At 55.9% G+C, this 26,455-nt stretch overlaps 2 protein-coding genes across 13 annotated transcripts in view; one reads left to right on the forward strand and one right to left on the reverse strand.

Moving 5' to 3' along the window:
- Positions 1-26,455, reverse strand: part of RAD9A (RAD9 checkpoint clamp component A) — a 102,505-nt gene that overhangs the window by 6,183 nt on the left and 69,867 nt on the right. For 2 of the 12 annotated variants that reach the window (XM_077115549.1, XM_077115550.1), the window contains exons 3-7: positions 23,690-23,788; positions 6,042-10,893; positions 1,535-1,629; positions 547-1,184; positions 377-450 (exon numbers count right to left, since the gene is read on the reverse strand). In XM_077115549.1, the coding sequence (XP_076971664.1) occupies positions 377-450; positions 547-769 (297 nt within the window). In that variant the 5' untranslated portion in view covers positions 770-1,184; positions 1,535-1,629; positions 6,042-10,893; positions 23,690-23,788. Of the gene's footprint in view, positions 1-376; positions 451-546; positions 1,185-1,534; positions 1,630-6,041; positions 10,894-23,649; positions 23,789-26,455 lie in introns of all 12 variants that reach the window. The other 10 variants (XM_077115552.1, XM_077115554.1, XM_077115553.1 and 7 more) reach the window with 10 other exon arrangements.
- CLCF1 (cardiotrophin like cytokine factor 1) lies at positions 13,904-23,539 on the forward strand. The gene is made up of 3 exons (XM_077115563.1): positions 13,904-14,129; positions 19,770-19,936; positions 21,762-23,539. The coding sequence occupies exons 1-3, from the start codon at positions 14,114-14,116 to the stop codon at positions 22,254-22,256; spliced, it is 678 nt and encodes a 225-aa protein (XP_076971678.1). The 5' UTR covers positions 13,904-14,113; the 3' UTR covers positions 22,257-23,539.

The following is a 26,455-nucleotide window of genomic DNA, read 5'->3' on the forward strand; positions in this document are numbered from 1 at the left end:
ACTTGCTTTAATGTTCTCACCTTCACCCTCACCTCTTAAAATCCTCCCTCTTCTTCAAGGACCACCACCTTAGCTGGTATCTGCTCCCTGACTCTGCCTCAACACTGCCAAGGGCCTGTCCTCTTCACAGCCACCAGCACTCTGCCTCTTCCCCTAGTTACCTCCAAGTCAGGGGGACATCGCTCACCCCCACTCCCACTGGGCACTGCTCTCAATTCAGACACTAGCCTGCAAAGCTGACAGGGCCAAACTGATGCGCTAGCAACGGGAAAGGAAATCGAAACTCAGTAGACAGATCTGCCCATGGTGGAGGGGGGCTCGAGCCCAGGTGACCGGCTCCCTCTTGGGACCCTCCTCCCACAGCCCTGTCCCTCACCCCGTCCTCCAAGGGTTCCAGGTAGAGCTCGTCCCCGAGACGGGACAAGGAGTGGACGGCTCTGCCGAACACTGCTGGGAGGAGAGGAGAAAAGGGGGTTAGACTACGCCGCGCGGGTCGGTCCACGTGCCCCAACCACCCACCGCCCCCCGCCCCCGGCCCCAGCTCACCCTTCACGTTGCCGCCGGTGACCAAACACCTCACGCTGCCCATAGCTCCAACCCGAGGCCTAGCCTGCGGCCGCAATGACACACGACAATGGCCCCGGGCGAGGACCCTCAAGGCCCGCGACCAGGACCTCTCAGTCCCCACCAGGACCCAGCGGCCGCAGCTGGGGTCTCGGGAGCTCTTCCCGCGCACCGCCCCTGCCCAGCCCCGCCCCCGCCCCCTCATTGGTCCACACGCAGGCGCCTCCGTCACGTGAGAAAAGCGCTCGCGGGCGCCGCAGTCACGTGACGGAGTTCCTGCCTAGCGCGCGGCCGTGTGTCAGGTGATCTGGCTGCGCAGAACTGCTACTTCCCAGTTGCCGTCTCTCCTTCGAGGCTCGGTCCTCCCTCTCTGCGGCTTCCGAGCGTCCGGCAGCTCTGCAGGGCGCGCGGCGGATTGCGCCCCGGAACGCGGAGTGTTGAGGACGCCGCTCCCGGATAGGAGGTGCCTGCTGCTGCGGCGTGAACAGTCCGGAGACCTGGGGGCAAGCCCTCCTGGGTCACTAATGCAGGACGGATTTCCCGGGGGCTTTTTGGGGGTCGAAACACCGTCGTCCTCCCCGATCTGGGCCGGACAGTCGGCATCACGCAGCAATCACCTGCTAAACAGAAGTTAAAGCAACTTGCTCCGGGAGCCAGGAGTGGGAAAGAAAGAACGGAAGATTCTTCGGGCGAAAAATGGGTAGGAGGGTCCACGCGGCAGAGGGAAGAGCAGGAGGAAAGACTCTGCGGGGCGTGGGCTTTGCCTGGTGGAGAGGGGAGTGGGTTCGTGAGTTTCGTAGAGGGGCGGGGGCTACCGGGCTGGGAAGGCTTTAACTAAGGTGGCATCGTGGTTCTATGGCCTTTTTTTAAAAGACCGCGGAACTGCCAAAGGAGGGCTTCCTCAGCTGGGAAGTCGTCTCCTTTCCTTGAGCCCGGCAGATGTGAAGTGGAAGAGAAGTGGCCTCCTGACCTGTAGTTGTCGGAGCACCACCTTTCAGTGGTTCTTGGAAGGGCCTTGGACATCCCTGCTTCCCTTTAGTGTGGCCTGTGCCTCCGCCAGTGGTCCTGTTGGCAGTGAAACCATTTGTCTCCAGGCTCCTTGCCCTCCAGCCTCTGGCCCTGAAATTCTGGACCCCACTTTGTTTCTCCTTCATCCCTTCCTGAGACACTGAAGTGGTTATTCTTCCCTCTCCAGAGGAATCAGCGCAATTGGCACCACCTCCCCTAGGCATGCTGGTCAGTAAACTGGGAGTCATCTCTGACACCATCCTCTCCCTTACCCCATGTCCAATCCTTCAGCAGCCTACCTCTCAAACAGATCCCCACCCATCCCCATGCCCCCGTCCTTCCCCACTGCCATGCACCCTGGCTCAGGCCACCATCATGTCTTGCGTGGAGTATGGTAACAGTTCTGAGTGGTCTCCTGCCTCCACCCTCCATACAGCAGCAAAAGAGACCTTCCTAAGATGTAGATTATGCCATGCCACTTCCTTGCTTAGACTTTCCAGGGTGTACCAGTTTGAAGCTATTATGTACCCAAGAAAAGCCATGTCCTTTAATCCTCATTCAGTATTTCTGGGTGGGACCTTTTTGATTGTTTCCATGGAGATGTGACCCACCCAATTGTGGGTGGTAAGTTTTGATTAGATGGTTTCCATGGAGATGCATCTCCACCCATTCAAGGTGGGGTTGCTTATTGGAGCCCTTTAAGAGGGAACCATTTTGGAAAAAGTTCAGAGCCATCAGAACGAACAGAGCCCCAGGGAAGCTGTTGAAGAGAAAGCTAGCAGATCTTGCCATGTACCTTCCCAGCTGAGAGAGAAGCCCTGAACATCATCAACCTTCTTGAACCAAGGTATCATTCCCTGGATGCCTTAGATTGAACATTTTTATAGCCTTGCTTTAACTTGGACATTTTCATGATCTTAGAACTGTAAACTTGCAATTCAATAAACTCCCCTTTTTAAAAGCCATTCTGTTTCTGGTATATTGCGTACTGGTAGCTTGCAAACTAAAACACAGGGGCTGCTGACTGCTATACATACAATAAATTCCAGACTCCTTACCCTGAATTGCAGGAGCCAGAATGTCCCCTACCCCCCATCACTCCACTTGTCTCCTGCCTTTCTCCTTTAGGTGGCCATGTGCAGCCACACTGGCCCTGGCTGTTCCCTGAACCCGCCACATCATTTTCCACCTCAGGGTCTTGGCACGTGCTTTTCTCACCACTTGCGATCTCAGCCCCTGCTTCCTCTTATTTGTTCGTAGTACTTAGACAGCAACTCGACATTAGTTTAAACATCCTCCCCACTGGCACATCAGCTCCATGAGGATGGGGCTGTGCCTGCCTGGTTCATTGTTCTATCCCTGAGCTTACACAGGGCCCGGCCTTGGCAGACAATAAACACATGTTAAATAAATAAATGAAGCTGAGCTACCTCTTAGTCAAAGGGCTGTGATCAAAGAAGCAAATTCAACCTCCAATGCTCTGCCCACAACTCCACTTATTCCTCTACAATAACTGTCCCCACACTCTATCAAAATTTTAAAAACGAAAAAAAACCTGAGGCATCAGCTATTCATTTTCTTACCTTTTTCTCCTTGCCCACCCCCATGAAAATCAGCATAGGCTTCTTCTAGAGCAGGAGCTAGATACTACAGTTCCTGCCCGGAAGCCAAGGGAGAAGAGAGCTGTGAATATCCACCCAGCCCTGTTTTCTGCCCAACACCTAGGAGTCTGGAGGGTCTCATAAGGAGAGGGGAAGGGAGACTTATCAGCACTCCAAGATCCCTAACAAATCTTTCTTCAGTCACCACCACTCCCATTCCCCCATCTGGACCTTCTGGAGGCGTTAAACACCGAACAGAAGCCTGGAGCTGGGAGACAGGAGGCCTGGGTTTCTAGTTTGGGCTTCACCCTTTACTGTGTAACTTTTTTGTAAGTCCCTCCCTGTCTCTGGGGCTGTTTTCTCCACTATATAATGCGATGGGGTGGGGGTGGGGGCAGGAGATGTTCATTGTGCAGAAGTCAGGCCCTGCTCGCAGGTGGCCTCAAGCAAGTGAAGGCCCCACTTGGCCTCAGACTCCTCTCCATAAAAAAAGGGAGTTTCATGAGATGCCCCAGATTTTGTGTCTTTGCTGTTCTCCAAAATGAGAGATGCCTCCAACAGGTAAGCATGTAAATGTGTGTGAGTGGGAGGAGGGGACCACGTGGCAGATGTAGAATGAAGAGAGGTGGTTACAATTTCAAACTTTCAAAATAATTATCTATTGGAAAAATACCTCCTCTTACAATTACTTCTCAAAGCCACCACCCAACCGGTTAGGTTTGAAATAACAGGATCCCCAAAGCTTGGGACCTTGGAGCTCAGGAATTCATTCATTCAGCCCTTATCGAATGTGGTTTTCTTAGTACAACACAAAAATCTCTGCTTTCACAGGGTCTCCACTCTAGTGGAGTCAGACAACAAAATAAACAAATACATGGCACTATTTCAGAAGGTGGTCAGTGCTACAGGGAAAGGAAGAGGGAGGAAGACTGGGAGTGCCAGGGTAGAAAGCCTGTGATTCTGCCTCACTGAGAAATGGGATTTGAGAACGATCTTAAGGGGCAGAGGGAGTGAGCCCTGAAGACATCTGAGGGAGCGGCCCAGTGGAGGGGACAGCTGAGGCTGAGGCTCTGAGGTGGAAGCCTGAGCTGACGCAGGAACTGTACCCTCTGAATGCCAGCTCCAGGTGGAGCCCTTCCAGTACGGTGGCAAGGGGCCAAAAAGAGTCAAGGCTCCCTAGCTCAGGGGCCATGGTTTAGTCAGTCACCAAAGGATATGTGAGATTACACCTTTGAGAAAGACCAGGGACGACAAGACATGAGCAAGGAGTGCATGTCATTAGGTAGACTTGGGCAGGGGGCATCAGGGAGGACTTTCCAGAGGAAGGAGTGGCCCGAGGGAGGTGTGCAGGACAGTGAGCTGAACAGAAAAGTGCATTCACTGAGGAGCCACTGGCAGTTGATGTGTGCATTCATTTCCTAGGGCCTCTGTAACAAATGATCACAAACTGGGTGACTTAAAATAACAGAAATATGTCTTGTCATGGTTCCAGAGGCTGGAAGTCCAAAATCGAGATGCTGGCAGGGCCCGCTCCCTCCAAAGGCTCTGGGGAAGAATGGGTCCCCTTCCTATCTCCCAAACTACTGATGGTTGGGGGGAATCTTAGGTGTTCCTTGGCTTGTAGGTGCTTCACTCCAACCTCTGTCTCTGTCTCCATGTGGCCTTCTCTCTGTGTCTGTGTATATGTGTGTGTGTGTGTTTCTAAATTTCCCTCCTCTTATAAGGACTCTAGTCATATTAGATTCAGGGCCCAACCTAATCCCAGTATGACCTCATCTTGATAACATCTGCCGAAACCCTATTTCCAAATAAGGTCGCGTTCACGGGTTCCAGATAGACATGACTTCTGGGGGTACACCACTGAATCTGGTACAGTGAGAACGATTTGGCAGGCACTGTGCTTGGTCCCATGGTGGGACATCCTCTGCAACCCTCCTCATGGACCCGAGAGCAGAAGCAGAACTTACTCATGGTAGGGTTGTGCCAAATTGGGGTAACTAAAAGGCAGAAGGGCAGGGAAGCTTAGGGCTTGGGAGTTCACTCTGTTGTCTTGATCTAGTCCCTAAGGCATTGCCTCCCTACTTTTTCTAGCCATTGCACATGCAGAAAATGGTATTCTTTGGCCACTCAGGGGTAGCCAAATGGGCAGGGCAGCCCTGGGCACCGAGCCAGGGGAGCACTAGCTTGGCCCACTAGTAAGGACTTTGTGGCATGCCATCATGTGCCAGCCCCAGCTGGGAAGCTCTGCCCACATGGTTCTTGTTGCCTGGTCTTTTTGTCAGCCATCAGAGAACAATGTCACACACTCAGCAGGGGTGTAAGAATATACGATGAATGACTGGAGAAGAGGGGACCCAGAGAGCCCAGGAGGCTCTGTTGAGGTAGACAGGGGGTCTGTGGTGTCAGCCTGCTCATCAGGATCCTGGATTCATTACACAAGTTGCTGTGTCCTGTGAGCTTCGCTTTCCTTGTCTATAAATGGTGGGTGGTACCTAGCTCAAAGGGCTGCTGTGAGTATTACCTTGGTGAGTGTTTATGAAGCTCTTAGAATTAGACTGTGTGTCACTATTACTGTTATTTCTGGGTTCCAGCACCTCCAGTGTATCAGGGGGTCAGAGTTGGGGGCAAAAGAAATCCTTGGCTTGGACCAAGCCAGGATAAATGCCCATTAGGAAGCTTAGAGGAAAGTCCACCCAAAGAAAAGTCCTGTGGTCCAGAAACTGGTAAGTACTCCGAAGACTCAGGTGGGGACAGCCCAATGTGGAAGAGGCACGGGGGGAGGTTGCTGGGAGCCCCACCATGGGCCGAGCTGCGATTCTGGGCCCTCTGTGTCCCCATCTGCCCCGGGAGGGGAATGTGCATGCCCACCTTCCTCGCTAGTTGCCGGAGGCTGATAGGGGTCTGGTGTGCTCACTGGGCCAGGCCCCGTGCCAAAACGAGAGAACAGGCTTCTTCAGTCTGCTGGAATGGAGATGGAGGAAGATGGGATGGATTTGTTTTCAAACCCACAAAGGGGAGTAGAAAGGGCTTGTTCACCAAAACCTGGCACGCCGGAGTTACAGGGCCCCCTTGGAGCGCAAGTGAGGTAAGTTTAGGACAAATCAAAGGCAGTGTGCTTCACCCAGCAGGGGAGGACACCGATGGAATTCATTACCCCCAGATGTGGTCTCAGCTGGAAATATAAATAGCTTCACAAAAGGTTTAGATAAATTCATGGATGACAGCTCCATTCATGGGTTAGAAGGAGGAGGCTGTTTGGGGTCTGCTGTTCCCTGGGGGAAGGCGTCAGGGAGGCAACCACCCCTCAGCACCCCTGTTGGAGGTAGACTGCTGGCCACAGAGACCCCAGGAGGCAATGTCAGGATTCCTGGAGGATGGAGCCTGGCCTGAGTCCCCAAGCTTTTTCTCAACCCCATAACATTCGGCATTCATAGTTGGGGGAGACCTAGGTGCCATGGGCTCTAGGTAAGGCATGCTGGCCAGGCTGTCCCCTGAGGGACCAGCAGAGGGAGACAGACACCGTGTTCAGTTGCAACTCCCAGAACAGAGGGTGCTACTCACCCTCTGTTAGGGTCAAGCAAGCCTCTATGGGTATCAGCTTTGTGCCCAGCCTGGTGCTAGCCTCCACAGTGGGCCGGGGACAGAGAAAATATCCTCCTGGACAGAGATGGGCTTACTACAGTGTAGTCGGGGGTGGGGGTGGGGGGAAGAGATTTCAGGGATCTGGGGAGGAATGGGGGATGGAATAGGGTGGCTCCAGAGCCAGACTGCCTGCTCCAGGACCCACTGGCTAAGTAACTGACCTTGGGCCTCAGTTTTCCCACAGCAACTATAGCAGCACCTCCTTCTGGAGGATGAAGTGGGACCATCTGTGAAGCATTAAAATGCAGTGCTGGACAGTTAGCAAGTGCTCGGCGGACAGCAGCCATCTACAGGGGACACAGCCAGACGTCTCTCGGGTCCCCTTGGAGCAGCTTGCATGCTCGCTGTCTCAGCTGAGCCTCGTACCAACCCTGGAGGTCCGGGAGGCTGAGAGGCCAGCTTCTAAGTGGTACCTCTAGGCTTTCTGATCCCTCTGGAGTCCTTGCTGATCTGGAGGTTGGAGAAAGCCTGACCCCGGGTATCCTGATCTGCACCAGCCTCCCAGCAGGCCACCTTGCTGCTCAGTACTGCCACATGTCCCAGAGGTGCGGAGCTCCTGGCAGCCAGGGCCTGAGTCTTCTAGGCCCACAGTCAGGCAGGGCTGTCAGCATATATACGTGGGGCTCCAGAAAGCCTTGGGAGTTGCCTTGACCCCCACGGGCATGAGGGCCTGCTCCTCTGCAGCCTCTCATCCCAAGCCAGCGCCCCTTGGGAAAACCTCCTTGACACCTCCTACCCCCTCTGACCCCTTCAACTCTCCTTGTATAGCTTTTTGTATACCTTCTTAAGTTCCTCTTTCATTTGACACGTTTAGCAACGGCTAACGGCTGAATCTGAAATATGACATGCTCTATTAGGGACCACAAGGTGGACCTAAGAAAGAGGCCCACAGGTGTGGGAACCCAAACCATCTGTGTCCTCTAGAAGGCTGTGCCCTGAGGGTCTGCCTCCGCCTCTGGCCCTCATTCAGCACACTGAGCCCCACAGGGGAGGATGCTGTCTAGGATGCAAAACTAAATCCTCAAGGAGTAGCTAACTGTGTGCAGATGTGACTATAACACAAGGTGGAGCCCAGGAGGGCCCTCAGAGACTTCTGCATCTGTGCCCTTGTTGGGGAGGGAGGTGGACAGAGAGGGAGTGATGGGGAGAAGCTTCAAGAAGATGGAAAGAACAGAAGTTAGAGGTATAGAGGCAGGGAACTTGTGAAGGGGAGGTGACATTCTAGACAGAGGGGACAAGTTAGCAAAGACAGAGGGGAGGGATAGGGTATGAAAAGTAGGTGACAATATTTAACGTCTCTGAGCACTTGTGAGTGCCAGAGATTTGACCTCCGCGAACTCCACTGTCTCTTATTCTGTCCAAGGGAATATTGTCAACAGCCTCGTTTTATAGACGAGAAAACTGAGGTACAGAGGACTGGAGGGACTTGCCCAAGGTCTCCCAACTTGTCCACGGGGAGTTGGCATTCACTCTCGTTACCACGAAGTCCTCCCTCTCTCCCAACAGTACTGGAGCAGCTGGCATGGCGGTGTGTAGGGGTGGGGGTGGAGGGAGAATGCAGAGAGGTGGCCCCAGGGAAGGCGATGCCCCGCCTCTGACCCCCAGGGCCCTGAAGAGTCCAGACAGTCTGGAAGAAGCTGGGAGAAGTGGGAGTGGGGGAGGCCGTGAGGTGGGAGGGGAGAGGGCGGGAGGAGCCTGCAGTGACTCAGCAGGGCAGGATAAGGATCTCCCAGCCCAGGGAGAGGTAACCCCACTCTGCCAGGGGAGAGGGAGTCACGGAGCCTGCGGCATGGGTTGGCCAGGGCGAAGGAACATCCTAGGAGAATGGCGGGCCATGGAGGAGTTGAGCACCTGGGGTAGCCCTTCTGCCCCTGCCCTCTTCCTCTGCCCAGACATCCAGGCAGATGGGAGATAGGGAGAGGCAGGCAGCAGGGCTGCTTCTTCACAGGGGCAGTGGGGGTGGGGCAGAGGTGGCAGTGGGGGGCAGGTGTCCTCTGGAAGGGCCTGAGCGGGTCCAGATGTGGGTGGGGGACCCAGGGAAGGGTAGGGCCATTGCTGAGGTAAGAGGCAGCCCTTCTGCCCCAGGGTTTCTGCTGACATCACGACCAGCTCAGGGTGAGGCCAGGCCTCTGGGCTCCTGCTCACTGGAGGGAAAGGGAAAGCGCACATCCTGCTGCCTTTGCCCCAGCGCCTGCCTTGGGTGGCCCCTGGCGCCTGTACATGTGCACACCTGCACACACACACATGCACGGTAGTGGGAGGAGGCTCTCCTAAGGATGTAGGGTCCAGGGCTGGCCTCCTCTGGTCCTGGCAGTGCAGGGGGGCTCTGAGCCTTCCTGTGCAGGCAGGGTGGTCAGGCCCTCCGGAAGCAAAGGCCAGCCCTTGTCTGGTTCTGCTACCTAACTCCCAATTCAGTCCTCGTTCCATGATTCCAAACACCCTGCTTGTGGGCTCTAGACTTCCATTGAGAGGACTCGGGCATCCAGGGGGTCTCACCCCTACACAGCATCACACAGTTTGTGACCGTGGTGGGTAGACAGGAGGGCCCAGGTCTTGGCTCCAGACAGGACTCCCCAGGCCCACAAGCACTCTCTCGGGTTAGTGTCCTAAGGAAACTGGCCGGACCAGGCAAGCTTCCTCGTGGCCAGGGGACCCTCAGCCAGGCATGGCTGCAACCCAAGTCTCCTCTCAGCCCCTGCCCCTAGGCCCCCACCCCACTTCCTGAGACTCACATCCCTGTGGTATGAAGGGCACGGCCCAGAACTCAGACACCCAATGTTCTGAGTCCAGGTTTGTCGCCTTACTAGCTGGGGTGACCTCAGGCAAGTGGCCTCCTCTCAACAAGTTTCCCTGCGTGTAAAATGGAGTAATAACAGTCTCTCTCTCACAGGGTTACTGTAAGGCATAACTGAAAGCAACAGGGATAGTCTTAGCACAGTGCCTGACGCATATGTGGTAAGAGCTTAATACAAACTGTTGTTGTTTATGCCTCCTTGGAGGCCCAAGGGAATCAAGCTTCAGTGAGAACCGGCAGGCATCACAGCAGCTGGTGGTGTCGCCACCACCGGTCTCCCTCCACCACTGCAATCCAGTGTCCCTTAGGGCTCCTCTCTGTCCCCAGCATTTGGCATGGAGTAGGTGCTCAAGGAACATTTGGTATACAAATGAATGAATTAGTGAATGACCTTACTCACCTTTGTGGCTTCTCCAATGCAAGACCTCTGCTCACTTGTCAGGAGGGGACTAGACCAGAGGCTTCCCTAATTCAGGAATCCAGAGATCCTGGCCAGGGTCCCTTCAGTGCCAATTCTGCAGCTGTGCAGATGTTTTGGGCATCTAGAGAGCCTTCCCTGGGGATGTCAGGTATCGGGGAGAGAGGAAAGGAACAAGGGGGTAGGAAACTAGCCTTTCCCTGGCTGACACTGACTAACCCCCACCCCCCTGGAGGGCAGCTCAGTCACTCCTGGTTGCAGCCCTACCCTCCACCTAGCTACACCCATTGGACCTGACCTGCCACTTAACAAAAGTTCCAGCTCCTTTGTGGATGGTAAGGTCTTGAGTCTGGAAGAGACTTACTGGTACCTCAGAAAGTCCCCAGCCCCCAACCCCAGGGAAGGTGGAAAACAAGTTTCTTCCTTTTCAGCTCACTAGATTCTCCCACCATTCTATGGGACAGGAAGGCAGAGACAGTCATACCCCATTCCACAGAGAGGCAAGGGGTTTTGTCCCATGGACACATTGGCAAGCTGGGGGCCAGGGTCTCTGACCCCCAGCCTGGGACTTCTACTCAATGCAGGGCACCACGTGGGCTATGCCAGGTCTTACCTCGGCACTCTCCAGCCCAGTCTGTCCACTTCTCCACCCACACGGATGCTTCCCCTCTCCATTCCTAGAAACTCTCCTGCCCTCACCATCCTCCTTGGCCATAGGTGCAGGCATGCTGCCACCCAGAGCTGACTTCAGATGGTTTAGTGAGTATCCCCAGTCACAAGACTAAGAATCTTGAAGACTGGGGTGGGTTTGCCTTGTCCTCTGTGTTCTTTGCAGAGCCAGGCACCCATAGGGGCTCAGGAAATGCCTGCAAAATAGAGCAGGGAACAAATCGAATGTTTCTCTCCTGGAGGATGCTTATCTGGAGCTGAAGGGTGGGGTGGGAATCTCCTCTCTCTAACCTCTGCCACTTCCCCCTACCCACAAGCTCAGATTCTTGGAGTTGAAAGGGCTCCTAACAAGAATTCCCAAGCCCAGAGGGGCGCAGGAACTTTCCTGAGGTCTCCCAGATGGAAATCAGAGGGCAGACACCTGTCCCACCCTCCTCCACAGGAGCCCTCTCCTTTGCTTCCTTCTTCCCCAAATTCCATCAGCCCACCCCCACTTGGGGACTTGGCAGAACCAAGATGAGTCTTTATTCCAGCCCCCACCCCACCCCAACTGGCAGTTCCTACCCTGCTGCCTTTGCCCAAACATGGCAGAGGGGCACTGGCAGCTTGGAAATAGAGTTGATTTTACCCTTGGCAGTAAGAAGGTGGGGGAGGGGAGAGGCTCGGCCCCCCACTAGGTGAGAGGAAAGGGCAGGGATGCAAGTCCAGACAAGAGGCAGAGGGAGAATGTGGCTTTCCCAGCTTGTGGGGTCACGACATCAAGAATCAAGGACAAACTGGGGACCTGGGAGCCACGTGTAAAGCCACTCATCCCCACCCCCACCTGGCCAGGGTCCCTGTTTCAGAGCAGCAGGCCCAGTTCCTGCAGACTGGTGCTCCCTAGACGCCCAAAGTGAATGTTTGCTGGGGGGTGGGGGACCACCATTGTAAACTTCCCCTCTCCTCCACTTCAAGAGTCTATTTCTCTCCCTCCTCCAGCCTCTCCCACTCTTCCCTCCTCAGCTCCCGCCCGCCTCCCCTCTTTCTCACTCCCACCCATTTGCTCCTGCCTTTGTGTCTCCTCTTTCCTTCCCGGGTCCCTTCTCTTTCTCACTCCTCTTCCCTTGGCCTCCACCCTCTCTCTCCAGCTCCCCCTCTCCCTCTTTCCCCCTTCTCTCCGGCCCCCTCCTCCTCTCCCGCTTTGGGGCTGCTTTCTCCCTGACTCAGCAAGGTGCTTTATAAGGTGCTGAGGGGGCTCGGCCAAATCCAAACCACATTGTCTTTGCAGACTCTCCGCGAGGAGCAGGCTGCACACCAGAAGAGAGGGCTCCAGCGCCCCCCCCCCCCCCCACACCCCTTCCCCTTCCCTTCTGATCTCCCTCCCTCCAGAAGGGTGGTTGCTAGGGGCCCTCCTGGCCAGCCTCAGTGCCAGTCACCCACTGGGCATGGGCCTTCTTGACCTTGGCATGAGCATCCAAAGACCGTGGGGCTCACCCGCCAAGAATGTCATTGAAACGCCAGAGTCCTGGCTCGCGGGGGTGGGAGGGAGGTGAGGGAGGCCCAGGGCACTTTTTGAAAGGGCCCCTCTAAGGCAGGTTTCATCAGAGCTGCTACTGGCACCTCAGAAAGTCCCCAGCCCCCAACCCCAGGCCAGCTCTCATTTCCCAGCCCTTTTTCTCCTTGTTTAAAAAAAAAAGCACGAAAGAAGAAGAAGAAAAAAAAAAAAACCAACAACAAAGTCTGTCCCACTCCAGTGAGGTAATTGAAAACAAACTTCTCCCCCCAACCCCCCCACCTCGGTTCTCGCGGTGCAGAAGAGGGGAGAGCTGCCCTGGGAACACAGCACTGGTCAGGATGTCTTCTCTGCCCCACAGGCAGGGGGACTACCACTGGCTGGCAGGGTACCCTCCTTTCTCAGGGGGGCACTGGGGCTAGATTCCCCTCTCCTGCGGAGAGGGGGATGAAGGCTTCTGACTCTATTCCAGAGAGAGGCTTTACTTTCCAGGGCTAGTCCACCACCCACCTCACCCCCTTTCGAAACAACAAATAAGCAACAGCAACAAAAAGCAACTTAACTTACTACCAAATTCTTAACTTGGTGGCCTGGTTCTAGAGCACCCAAGCTCTTAAGACCAAAGAAAAATCACTGAGTGGGATGTCTGCCTGCCCCAGACGAGAGCGGTTTCCTCTGCACGCCCCCCACCCCACCCCGCCCCAGCGACCCTTTGTCGTGGAGGAAGGAGGAGGTTGGGAGACCCTCCAAGGAGGGTCCGGGCTTCTGGGTCCCCCAGGTATCGAGCTAGCATGGCCCAGCCCAGCCCGAGGGAAGGAAGGAGGGAGAGAACTTCATGGCCAAACCACCCCTACCCACCACCGGAAAAAACCAACCACCCAAAACCCCAAAGGAAGGAGAGTGCCAAATGTCTATGGGGAAGCATTTCACAAGTGGGGACTCTCGGTCTGTCCATCGCCTTGAATGGGAGAGTTCTCGCTGAGTCACCCAAAGCCTCTGGTGTTGAAACTGGTCCGTAGCCTCGTGCTGATTAATGAATTACAAACCCCCTACCCGGGCACACTCTCTCTTCCCCGAAGGCTGAGAAGAAGAATGAAGAACGCTGTGAACTTGAGGGCAAAAGCCTTGGCCGGTGCCAGCATCTGCGCTCCAAGCCAGGCAGTGGGCCTGCGGTGCCCTCTGCCTCCCTCCCAGGGAGCCCCGGGAGCCGCTTAGTCACCTGCCCCAGCCCCCGGCGCCTCACTTCGCCCAGCTTTTGGAAATGGGACAGGCGGCGGGACAAAAGGCAAGGGGGCGGTCGGCCCAGACAAAGGGCAGCAGGAAAAACACCATCACTTGCTGCGAGGCCAGCTCGCTGGCATTTGGGAGAATGTGTCATTGCATTTACTCAAGTGGAAGGGGGAGGGAAGGTTAGAGATGGGGAGGCAGAGGTAGGGTGGGAGCAGGGGACCGGCCCGGCAGGGAGCAAGCGGCCCCCAGGCCAAAGCTGCCGAGGACCAAGGAAAGAAGGGGACCGGTTCACTCCCCTGGCTCTCCAGAGTCTGCGGACGGACTGATGCCCTCCCCGCCCCCTCCCCCAGGAGGCCCAGGGTGGTACCGCCGCAGCCTCGCCTCACCTCACCCCCCCCTCGGTGTTGTGGGAGGGAGAGGAGCCCCAGAAGCCCTCCCTTCCCTCCTCCCCCCTCCTCCCCCCACCCCGGGGAGGGCCGCTACAATTTGTGGTTACAGCTTTACACGTCAGAAAAAAAAAAAAGTTTGCAGAATGTCCCACACCGAAAAAAAAAAATCCTAAACCGAGCGAAAAAAACCTGCGAGTGGGCCTGGCGGATGGGATTATTAAAGCTTCGCCGGAGCCGCGGCTCGCCCTCCCACTCCGCCAGCCTCCGGGAGAGGAGCCGCGCCCGGCCGGCCCGGCCCCCAGCCCCATGGACCTCCGAGCAGGTAGGAGCCAGGCGTCCGAGGCCCCGGCCCCCGCCTCCGCCGAGGAGCTGCGAGATCCGGTGGTCGCCCTTCTCCCCCAGGGGAGCCCCGCGCCGGGGCCGGGCCGAGTTGCTGCCCCCGCCAGCAAAGCTCGGGCCGGGGGAGACACGGCCGGGCGCCCTCGAGAGGGGGCCGGGCGGGGACGCGGCATTCCTGGAGTCTGCCTGGTCGGGCCAGGAGGTGGCCCGAAGCGCGGCGGGGAACCCGGGTGACCCGCAGACCCGGGGAGGAGGCCACCTGGTGACCGGGCGAGGTGGGTGCTGGGGAGCCCGGTGGATCGAGAGCCGCGCGCAAAAGTCGGAGCTAGCGAGTCCGCGCGGGGAGCGAGGCTGCGGGAGGAAGACGCGGCGAGGAGGGAGGAGGGGAGCTGCGGGGAGGAAGCGGGAGGGGAAGGGAGAGGGGGAGCCCGAGGCCGGGCCGGCGGGAGGCAAGGGAGGCCGACACCTCGGGCCGCGCCGCTCTCCCTCCCCGGCCCGCCGGGAGGGGAGGCGGCGGGAGGGAAGGAGGGCGGGCGAGAAGGAGAGGAGGGCGGGAGGGCAGCGCGGAGCCGGCTGGGCCGGGCCGGGCGGGCCGAGGCGCGGGAATCGTTGCGTCCTCGCTGCGCTCAGCCCGGCCGGAGCCCACCATGCTGCCCGCGGCCGGGGAGCCGGCGGCAGGTAGGGCTGGACAGGCGGCGGGGCGACGGCGGGGAGCCCCCCCAGCCCGGCCCGCCTTGGCCTGGGAGTGATTAGTGCGGGGGGCGGGGGCAGCCCGGGCAGGGGGCGGACGCGCGGGAAAGGGCAGCGGCCCGACCGGGCCCCGGAGCCCCTGCGTCCCGGACCCCGCCCCCGCCGCCGGGAAGGGAGCGACTGGGCCCGGGACGCCGGGGCCACTCCGGGGAAGGCGTCGCCGCCGCGGGGAGGGGGTCGGAGCGAGAGGTCACCGGCCAAGGGGCCGCCCGCAAGCGGCGGGGAAGCCCGCCGCACACATCACCTCCCGCCCAGGGAAGCCCAAAGTCCCCAGGGACCCCTCCAGAATCCCCCCTCTCTGCTCCCCCCAGCTTATTTCCCAGCCGCTCAGCTCTGCACTCCTGAAGCCCTCCCCACAACCTCACAAGCCCAGAGGACCCCGTCCTTGTTTCTCTGCTCCCCTTTGGGCAGGGACTGCCGGGAGGAAAGGGGAAGGCAGCCGGCTGTTGGCAGGGAAAGACTGAGCTTTGGGGATGCGGTCTGTATGTGTGTGGGGGGCACACTGGACACACTTCTCTGTCGCCTTCTCTCTTTCACCCAGAACCAGAAGGGCTGCCAGGCTTTCACCTGCCTGGCTAGAATGCTGGTAGGACCCCTGAGCACACATTGCCCCTCACATGGGGCACAGGTATAGTTCACCTGATGGACCCACCCGTTCCACCCACTGCTCAGACCTATTTGCTGCCCTGCGGCCACACATCCAGCCAGGGGAGGAATCATGCCCCAGGCAAAACTGGCAGCCACTGTGGGCCACCAGCCCAAGAAGCAGCCTGTCTTGGCTGGGGAGATAGTCCCCTGCACTGCTGTCCAGGTCACACTTCTGCAGCCACCCCTGCTCGGCCAGCTCCTCTATTCCTGACACTTCACATTCCTCCCAGTCCCACCTGCCTATTCACACTGGCCTCCAGCCCGCCCCTTCCTGGCCCCTCCCACACGCACTTGCAAACTCTTGATTTCAGTCTCACCCCTATCCTTGCCCGGACTCTTTCACTTCACCCCTCTCCCACCTTGGGCTTTCAGCCGGCTGCCCTGCAATTTCTGGCATCACCCGCTCGCCTCAACACCCTGGGTTTCTCCTGAGGTATTATAGGAAACTCTTGCCCCCAAAGCGAAGCCCTAAGCCTAATGCAATTACTGACTCCCCGGGCCAGGGGACTAGCCACCAGACTGGTTGCTGCTTCCCTCCAGTTCCCCACCCCACCCCCACCCCCCACCCCCCAGCCTCGGTTTCTTCTTTGGACCTTTAGACTGGAAGAGAAGGGCAGGGAAGGGATACTGAAGAGGATAGCAGAGATGGAGCCTCACAGGTTTCCGGTAGGAGGAATTTTAGCATGCATAACATAAGCCCTCGGCCACCCTGGGGGTTGATGGCAAAGCTGGGTCTCCTGACTTCCAGGACCCGGCTTTCCCACTCACCGAAGCTGCTTGCTACCCAGTGGTCCGGGGGCAAAAGGACCAAGGATAGGGTGGAAGGAAGAGAGAGAAGCCCAGGGAGGGCAGCCAGCCCAGAAGTACAAGGAAAAATGGTCCGTTTCTGGGGCGTTTTCATGGGGGTGGGGGAGGTTCCCTGGCAGGGAGTGGATGGGAGTTCCTACAGTCACAATGCCTAGATCTCACACCACAGGGTACACACCACCCCTAAACCCCTCCATGCCCCTAATTCTGAGGTCACCCCAGAAGCTGGTCTTGGTCTGGCATGAGGACAGGGCCTTTCCATCTGGCCCAGCTTGCAGCCACCATGCCCGCATCTCTGGAGCCCTCTGCAATGCTTCCATCTCTTAGCCACCAGGTCTAGGTCCAGAGGCTCTAGACCATATTACCCACCCTGACTCCCCCCTCGTCGGCACTGCTGAGCCCCTCACCCCCCACCGGGTGAGGTCAGCCTGGGGGAGGAAGGCTGGGACTGTGCATGCTATGTGCCTGCCTGTGCAGCTGGGTTGGGGTGGCCATGCACTGGTGTGGGCCGAGTGTGTGAGTGAGTGAGTGTATGTCTTCATGAGGGGGGCCTCGGTTCCCAGGGCCCAGGGATCTGGATGGAATTAGGGGCCAGCCCTGGCGGGGGCCAGGATGGGGATTGGGGGGGGGGACTGCAGCAGGAAACGTGAGCTGTACTCATTAGCTCCTCACGTGCTCAGCGGATTTATAAACACAGGGAGAAGACGGCATGTAAACAATCAGTGGGCAGCAGCCAGAGGCAGAGCTGGGGCGGGGGTGGGCCAGGGGCCAGGGCCCAGGGGCCAGCCTGGGGAAGGGGCCCAGGACACAGCCCCAGCTGGCCAGATCCACCTGCACACCAACAGAATGCTGGAGAGGAGGAAGGCCAAGGCACCAGGGTGCCCTCCCAGGAATGCTGGCAGGTTGTGCTGGGCACCGGGGCTCCCATCTAAACACAGGTGTTTGTACCCCAGATAGCTTTCGGGTTTCCTGTCTGAGATAGGGGCAATGATTCCTGGCCCAGAGGGGGAAGCTTCCAGAGTAGATGGCAGAGCTCTGTCCTACCTCCCCTTTCTCCTTGCCAGGCCACTTCTCCCTCTGGATTCCTGGGACTCCCTCCTTCTGGTTCTCTCTGTGGATCGGACAGTCAGATCCTTCTGCTCTCTCCCTGGCCCGCCCCCCCCCCCGCCCCCCCCAGCCTGCAGTGACACAGTTACCTCAGAACTGAAATATTCCTGGAAACACCGGCCTCGTCTGGTTAATTTCATGAGCCGTTTTTCTGCCCAGATGACTTAGCTCTTGTTTATCCAAAGGCCTCTCCCCCTGCTGTCCCCGTGTAGGAAGCTGTTTTCCCCCTAGGGATGTCCCACAGGGCCCTGAAGGGGAGGGGGCCAACAAGGCCCAGAGCTGGCTTCCAGCCATCCTTGCTCCCCATGGGCAGACAGAGCTGAAGCCCAGAAGCGGGGCTAGCCAGGCTGCACCAAGGCAGAGTGAGGTAAAGAGGAAAGACCCTCTCCCAGTGCCGGCTTCAGCTGGGACCCTTGGTATGGCCTAACTGTGAGCTAGGCCAAATTTGATCCTGAAAGCCTCCTTAAGGCTGGAAGGGCCACTGCCCACCTCGGCCAGTCTCCAACTTTGAAAACTAAGCCCACGTTGTACCTGTAGTTTGCTGCCCCAGTGCATCCGGGAGAAGGGCTGGGAGTGATCTGGGATGTGAAGAACAAGCAATGGAAAGGCTCTCCAAGGGCCTCAGGATGGAGGGCACAACTGAGGGAAGGAGCATTCGGAGGGAGAAGGGGAGAAGTCGTGGCCAACCCTGCTCTTAGTCCTAACACACACACACACACACACACACACACACACACACACACACCTCAAACCCAGAGCCCTTCCCCTATACAGCAGTGCCCCTGGCGGGAGCCCCCTTGACCCTCTACTCTCTAAGAGGCAGTTTTACAGGATGTGGAGCTCAATGCCTTCCTGGTTTATAACTCTCTCTAAAACACTAACTCGGCACTATGACGAACTCTAAACCTAACCTAGCCTCACTTCTTTAGCTCCAAACTCTATCGTAGCTTTACACACAGTCAAATTGTAAACCTGTCCAACTTATTTCTAATTATTGTAGCAATAAATGTCACTGTAGAAAATTTTGACAATGGAAAATATAAACTAGAAAAAAGAAACCACCCGTAACCTCACACCTACCCAACTTTAAACCCAGTGTGCCTCTTGATGACACACAGCATCACCACATCTGACATCCAAGTCAACATGCTCATGAACCTTAGCCCTAGCTAACCGTCTGCCTGCCCAAACCTAACCACATCCCCCTGCTGGATTCAAACCTTAACCAAACTCAATCAACCAAATCCCAAGTCTCCAATAACCCGAAACTTTGAAAGTAATTCAGTCCTCAAACCTGACCTAGCCTAATGCCAATTAAATTCCTACCCTGTCCTAACCCTTGTTGCTTTACCCGGTCCCAATGCCCCCTGAATCCTGGCATGGGGCTTTTGACCTTACATCTCACCTAAGAGCCTCACAGCATCAACCCTGGCCTCCTGGGGCACCCAGACTCTCCGGCTCCATCCACTGACATGCCCAAGTCATCAGATGTACCGCCTCCCCCCCCACCCATCTCTCAGTCCCCACTGCCTGCGGGCTGATGGAAAGGCCTCTTCAGGTCAAACTTCCCCACCCAGTACCCCAGGTAAGAAGGGGACAGACCTTCCCACAGCAGCCAAGCCCTGAGGTAGAGCACTAACCCACCATAGGAATCATATCCTCAAACATACTCGATTCCGACTACCTAAGCCAGCCCTTGTCCCCCACCCCAGCCATCCTCTCTGCAACCCTGTCTCCTGCAGCTCTCCTCTGTTCTCAGAGCATCCCACTCACCCCGCCCTCTCTCCTGCACCCCTCCCTCAGGTGGGCTGCTCTCAGCTCACCAGTCCTGGACTGTGCTGCCTCCCCTTTCCTTGGCTCCCCTCATGCTGCTGAGGGATGGGGAGAGGAGGCTGAGGTACAAAGGGAACCCAGGAAGACTGATTCACAGCCCCTAGGCCTGGCCCCATCCCTCCATGTACACAAACATACGTGTTGGCACACATATACTGACCCGCATGCCAAAGACTCTTTCTTAGTTGACACACAAATCTACGATCAAATATCTGCTGGTACACAGACACAGACACACACAGACACACACACACACACGCCAAGTCCTCATCCTCAAACACATACATGCTGACACACACACACACTTTCTCGGACCAGCAGCATTCACCCTCCCCCATCCTCACTGCCTCCCATCTGGTGTCCCACCCTCACTCCCCCTCCCAGCTCAAGGTGGGGACAGACACCTGAGGGGCTGCCAGCTGCTTCCCCCGCCTGGGTCCAGGCCTGCCCTCATGCTTCTCGCCCGTCCTGTCCACAGGGGACTCGTGGGGGATGCTAGCTTGCCTGTGCACAGTGCTCTGGCACCTCCCCGCCGTGCCAGCCCTCAATCGCACAGGGGACCCAGGGCCTGGCCCCTCCATCCAGAAAACCTATGACCTCACCCGCTACCTGGAGCACCAACTCCGCAGCTTGGCTGGGACCTACGTGAGTATCCAGGGTAGCTCGGGGTCTTGGGGTTAGGTGAAGAATGGGAAGAGGAGTTGGGAGAAGACAGCTACAGTGGGGGGGGTCATGGTGAGTGATGGGGAGATGGGAGGGCCTTTGGCTCTGCAGTCTCCCTGTCTGGCCTATCTGCTGCCCTTCCCTCTTAGGCGCCCCCCTCCTCCCTACCCTTGGCCCCGGGACTAGGCATGTGGGCAGGCCTTGCACCCGCCTTGGCCCATTGCCCACTGGCTGCTGGCCCAGCTGCCCGCCTCCCCCTGGGGGCCGGGGAAGTCTCCTCTGTTTACCCCGTGTTGTGGTGTCTCTTGCACGGGTGGGGCTGGGTGGGGATGGAGGGGCCCCACCTCCCATGCCTGTGTCCCAGCTCGTCTCTGCCCCCAGACCTGGGGCCCTTCTGCTCTGGACCCATGGCCTCCCTTCCATCTGCCTCTCCCATCCTAGGGCCTCCTAGGGAGTCTTGGGGGAAGGGGGCTGCAGGGAATCCAGGCCAGTGGTGGCAAGGGGCTCCGGGGGTGAAGGGAGGTTATGCCGTAGGATCTGGGGACAGTCCAGAGGTGTTCAATGAGCCCAGGAGAGAAAGAAAGAGGGTCGGAGGAGCTGAGGACCATGGGGAACTGGCCCCCTCTTCCCGTGTTCCTCTTCCACATCCCAGACCCTATTCTGGAGCCAGGGAAAGAAAGGGGAGGAGGGTGGCGGGGGAGCTGGCTCCAGCCCCAGGATACACCGAGGAAATTAGTTTGTCTCTGTGCTTGTCAGCGTGTGAACCTCCCCCTGGGCCCTTGCCTATCCCAGCCTCGCCCCTTTCTCTCCCAGCTTAGACGGGCTCCCTCATCCCTTTCCCTGGGCCCCAGTCTGCTCCCTCAAGGGCCGGCAAGGGCTCTGCCCTCCTCCCTGCACTGTCTTCCTTACCCTTCCTCTGCCCTACCTTGCGACTGCCTCAGTTTCTGTCCCCTGCAGCCCAGCTCCTGTCAGTTCAACCCTTCTGGGGGCATTAGTGAGTGCCCTTCTACCCCCTCTCCCTTCAGCTGGGGGATTTGGGCAGGCATATGGGCAAGACAAAGGAGGGCACTGGATGCTGGTGGCCCCTCTGCCTTTCGACACATGCTGGTCTCTCTCTAGATTCCCGGTCCAGAAAAACTTTTCTTGACTCTGCTACCCCCTCTAGTTCCCGACCCATTTTTCTCTCCAGGCTTTCCCTGCCAAATTTCTCGAAGGAGTGGTCTACACCCTCTGCCTCCACTTCCTCTCCACCCACTCACTCCTTAACCCCCTGCAATCTGGCCTCCAGTCCACGGCAACACTCCTCTCCAAGGTCAGCCGGCACCTCCTTGCCAAATCCAGCAGTCTTTGCTCAGTCCTTTCTCTCCTTGCTCTCTGTTTTGCAGTGACACTGCTGAGCCTTGAGTCTCTTGAGCTATTCTTTCCTGGTATCTGTGCCCTCCTGGTCCAGCTTGTGCCTCTCCAGCCTCGCCTCCTGTCTCCTTCAGGGGCTCCTCTGCCTTTTTGCCCTGCCCCACCGCTGGGCACACTCCCAAGGCTTGCACACCCACCAATCAACAATCTTTCCTGAATGTCTACCACATCTTCTCTCTCTACACTTCCTCCGTGGGAAAGCTCATCACCCCCACTGTTTCAGCTGTTACCTCAGTGCAAATGGCATCCTTGTTGGAGAACCTTAGGGGAGTCACATCATGGATATGAGCCTGTGTCAGGGGATCCATGAAATAGAAGCTCTGGGGACAGGCATCTCCTCGGCGTACTGGCGGCTCCGCCCTCCTCCTTCCCCATCGCCCTCTCCTTTTCACAGCTAAACTACCTGGGACCCCCTTTCAACGAGCCTGACTTCAACCCACCTCGGCTGGAGGCAGAGACTCTGCCCAGAGCCACTGTCAATTTCGAAGTATGGCGAAGCCTCAATGACAAACTGCGGCTAACCCAGAACTACGAAGCCTACAGCCACCTTCTTTGCTACCTGCGTGGCCTCAACCGCCAGGCCGCCACGGCCGAGCTGCGCCGCAGCCTGGCCCACTTCTGCACCAGCCTCCAGGGCCTGCTGGGCAGCATCGCTGGTGTCATGGCAGCTTTGGGCTACCCGCTGCCCCACCCTCTGCCTGGGACTGAGCCCACTTGGGCCCCTGGCCCTGCCCACAGTGACTTCCTCCAGAAGATGGATGACTTCTGGCTGCTGAAGGAGCTGCAGACCTGGCTGTGGCGCTCAGCCAAGGACTTCAACCGGCTCAAGAAGAAGATGCAGCCTTCGGCAGCTGCAGTCGCCCTGCGCCTGGAGGCCCGTGGCTTCTGATCCGGCCTTTACCACCCTCTTCTTTCCCTTCCCCCTGGAAATCATGCTCCCACCCTGGGAGGGAAAAACCTGTGTGCCCACACCTGTTGAGCCAGGAGACAGAAGCCATGAGCCTCTGGCTCTCCCCTGGACTGGGATGGGGTGGGATGCAATAAGCCCTGTCCCCCCACCCCACCCCCACCCCCTCTCCCGAAGTCCTATAGGTCTGGGGAAGAGGTGCAATAGGCCCATCCCACTGCCACAGGAAGTACCAATCAAGGGGGCCTGAAGTGGCTCAAGTGGTGCCAAGGCCCTCACAGCTTCGTGCTTCCTGCTCACCACTCACCAGTGCCCACCTAGCCTGCTAAGCAGCACTCCCAGGAAGTGTGACTGGTGGGCAGGGATGGGAGCCACCATAGCATGTGCCTACCTGGGGTGAAGCCCTTTGGCTGTCCCATTCTCCTTGGATGGGTATTGCTCTCCTAACTTCAAATAACTCTAAGCATCCAATTCAAGAAACAGACCAGTCCAAACAGGAAGAGATGGGCTTAAAAATGAAAGAGGTGGGGTCTGCATTGGAGATAGCTTATAAACCAGAAGAGGTAACACTGAAAGCAGAGGAGCAGGGACAGACTGGACCCAGGGGTCACCAAGGCAACTGGTGGCCCAGTGTGGCAAAAAGAAGCTAGCAAACTCTTGCCAGCCTCATGGTGCCTCCACTCCACCCCCTTTCCCAGGGTATCTGTGGGTTGCCCAGGCTGGGGAGGGCAATCCCAGCCACAGCCACAGGATTTCCTGAAAGTTTACATTGTGGTAGCATTTTGGGGTATGGGGGGGCAGCTCCCCCAGGCCCTGCCCACCCAGCCCCACCCACTCATGACTCTAAGTTTGTTGTATTAATATTTATTTATTTGGAGATGTTATTTATTAGATGATATTTATTGCAGAATTTCTATTCTTGTATTAACAAATAAAATGCTTGCCCCAGAACTATTCCCAACTTGGCCTGGCCCTGCCCCTTCCTCCTATCTCTCATCTCTGGGGTCTCCTGGCACACCTGTTCCCCAGCTCCCACTACTGCTGGTGAAGGGCCCTGAAGCCCAAGATCAGAGACCTTGAGGGAGTGGCCTCCTCCTTCCTGGCCTCTCCACCCAGGAAGATGTGTGCAACAGCAGACTTCTCAGTTCTGTCCACAATCCTTGCCTGCTTGTCCTCCCAGACACTCTTCAACTATCCCTTGTTTCCATTTTCCCTACTTCTGTTTGGGTCTCCTCACCTCATGGAATCCCTTGAACAGTCTCATAGGCCCGTTCCCCACCCCAACCCCACAGCAGAGCTGCTTCCATGCCTCCTGTGTCCTCTCCCAAGCTGTCAGCTGCCTGGGCGGTCAGTCCCAACTTCCCCAGGGCCCCACCTGGGACTGCCCACTGGGGACCCAGGGCAGGGATCTTCACCTCCTCAACACCCTCTGTCGCCGTTCCTGGGTGACGGACGGCGGTGAAGTCACAATTCTCAGCTGCAACCCCACTCCTTTCTCCCCATTGTGAGAAAGTCTGTTGGGGGGAAAGAGAGAAAACTTTATACTGGACTGCATGTGAAGGGGATAGATGTTGCCTGAGGGGTGACCTAAATTCACATCCCCAGTTTCAAGCCTATTAACTGAATGACCTTGGGACAAATTACCTCAACCTCTCTAAGTACCAGTTTCCCCATCTGTAAAATGGGGGTAATTAAATGCCCCTATAAGATTGTTGGGAAGGATAACATAAACAGGAAGGTGAGATGCTCAGTTGCAAGAGCAGCCATTGTAGTCACAGTTAAGGAGGGCACTGTCATGGCAGCTAGGTAAGAACCACTGGATCAATGGATGGGTTAACTGCTTCCAGCCAACACTTTGGTATTTTACAAGGGCCTCCTGGAGATAATGCATTAAGCCAAGGAAGCAAGGTCAATCAGTTGACAGGTGTTTTCAAGGCCTTCACTGGTGACTATCACTGTGCTACCTGGTGGAGGAAATCCAAAAGAAATCCAAGACTACCTTGGCTCCTACCCTTATGGAGCTTACAATCTACTTGGGCAGAAAAGGCTAGCTTACTGGAAACAGTAAGAGGAACACATCCACGTGCTGTATGGACTGGGAAGTACCATTATGTATGCAACCACTGGGAAGGGGAGAGGTCAGAGGCAGGTGCAGGACGACTGGACTCTGCTGAGTGGCCCCGAGTCACCTGTCCCAAGGCAGAGTATGAAAAGCCCTGTTCTGAAGGGTCCAGGCTCTTCAAGGAGAGAGAGATGCCCAGCCATGGGCAGGGGCACCCCTAGAACCTGCCTCCCACCTAAAAAGATAGGAAGAAGGGGACATCTGGGCAAAATGAATAGCTGCCTATAAGATGGAAGGCCCTAAGCAAAGACTGAGGTAAGTAAGCCCTAGCTCCTGTCATCCCGGCTCCCACACTACTAGACTGTGAACTTCCTAAAAGCAGGTTCTGAGTGCTCCTTAGCTCTACATTACTAACTCAGACTCCAGTCCAAAGAAGGCATTCGATAAATGTGTGTTGTACCAAATAGTCTAGAAATAGGACAACTCCCCTCACACCCTCAAATGCTAGAATACAAGGCTGAATTGGATTAAGTGCAGAAAAAGAGAGCAGGGCAAAATACTGTAGGGGTCAAGGAAGGAGTGGCCTCATCCCCCTGGGTGGCAGAAAAGGCCCTTCTCCTCTGTGAGCCCCACTGGGGTGGGACAGGGCCTAAAATCATCACCACATCCCAGCCCAGCACACAGTAGGTGCTCCGGATTCAACTCCTGAATAAATGTGCGAGCTGACATTTGACACTAGTCTTGGAGGATGGGCAGCATTTTGACAGATGGAGATGGAGCAGCGTGATGGCTGAACAGTCTCTCCCTCTCTCTTTCAAGCACACAGCATTTCAAGGGCAGGGGCTGTGGCCTACTCATATCTTCATCCCTACAGCATTTTAGCACAAAGTCTGGCACAGAGTAAAGTATTTGATAATTGTTCAGATTAAACCTATTTAAAGAATTTCAAGATGAGTGTGTATTAAGAGAGTTTTAAGGAGGCAGTTTCTCAACAGTCTCAGGTGGCCCAGAAGAACTGAGAGAATCCTGAGAAAAGCCATTGGCTTTGGGAATTAGCAAGTCATAGGCGACCTTTGAAAGAGTATTTGAGAGGCAGATACCAAATTAAGAGATTAAAGGACTATATGGTGGGAAGAAAGTAAAAGGAGTAACTATATTCCCTCAAGAGCTTGGTGGTAGAGACAGTATCTAGAAGGGGTACCAGGGTCAAAAAGGTATTTTGTTGGTTTATTTTGTTTTATTGTTTTTACATGGTATATATTTCCTATCCTATCACTTTCAATTTACATGTATCTTTGAATTTAAGGAACAATAGTTTAGTATCCTCTTATGATCCTTTTTATTTCTGTGGGGTCGGTAGTAATGTCCCCCTTTCATGTCTAATTTTAGCTATTTGTGTCTTTTTCTTTTTCTTTGTCAGTCTAGCTAAAGGTTTGCCAATTTTATTAATCTTTTTAAATAACTAACTTTTGGTTTCATTGACATTCATTTTTTTTTTGCTTTAAATTTTTTTATTGAGATATTTCCATGCACCATCCAAAGAGTACAATCAATGGCTTGCAATATCATCACATAGTTGTGTATTCATCATCATGATCATTTTTAGGATATTTGCATCACTCCAGGAAAATAAATAAAAAGAGAAAAATTAAAAAACCATACATCTCATACCTGTTACTCTATCCTCTCATTGACCACTAGTATTGCACTCTCCCCAATTTTTTTAGCCCTTATCCCCCCCGTTATATATTTATTTTTGTCCTTATTTTTTCACTCATCTGTCCATAGCCTGGATAAAGGCAGCATCTGCCACAAGGTTTTCACAATCACATGGTCACATTGCAAAAGCTATGTATTATACAATCATCTTCAAGAATCAAGGCTGTTGGAGTACAGTTCAAGAGTCCCAAGATACTTCCCTGTAGCCACTCAAATACACCATAAACTAAAAAGGGATATCAAAATAATTCATAAGAATAACCTCCAAGATAACCTCTTGACTCTGAAATCTCTCAGTCACTGAAACTTTATTTTGTCTCATTTCTCTCTTTCCCCTTATTTTAGTCTACCAAAGCTGCCAAATGCAACACACCAGAGATGGATTGATTTTTAATAAAAG

The sequence above is a fragment of the Tamandua tetradactyla genome, chromosome 9 (genome assembly GCF_023851605.1).
Source record: "Tamandua tetradactyla isolate mTamTet1 chromosome 9, mTamTet1.pri, whole genome shotgun sequence".
NCBI classification, from domain to species: Eukaryota; Metazoa; Chordata; class Mammalia; order Pilosa; family Myrmecophagidae; genus Tamandua; species Tamandua tetradactyla.

Bases quoted from the DNA above. Each gene is read 5' to 3' on its own strand.
- CLCF1 (XM_077115563.1), top strand. The intron at 19,937-21,761 runs GTGAGTATCCAG...TCCTTTTCACAG, and splicing joins GCAGCTTGGCTGGGACCTAC to CTAAACTACCTGGGACCCCC.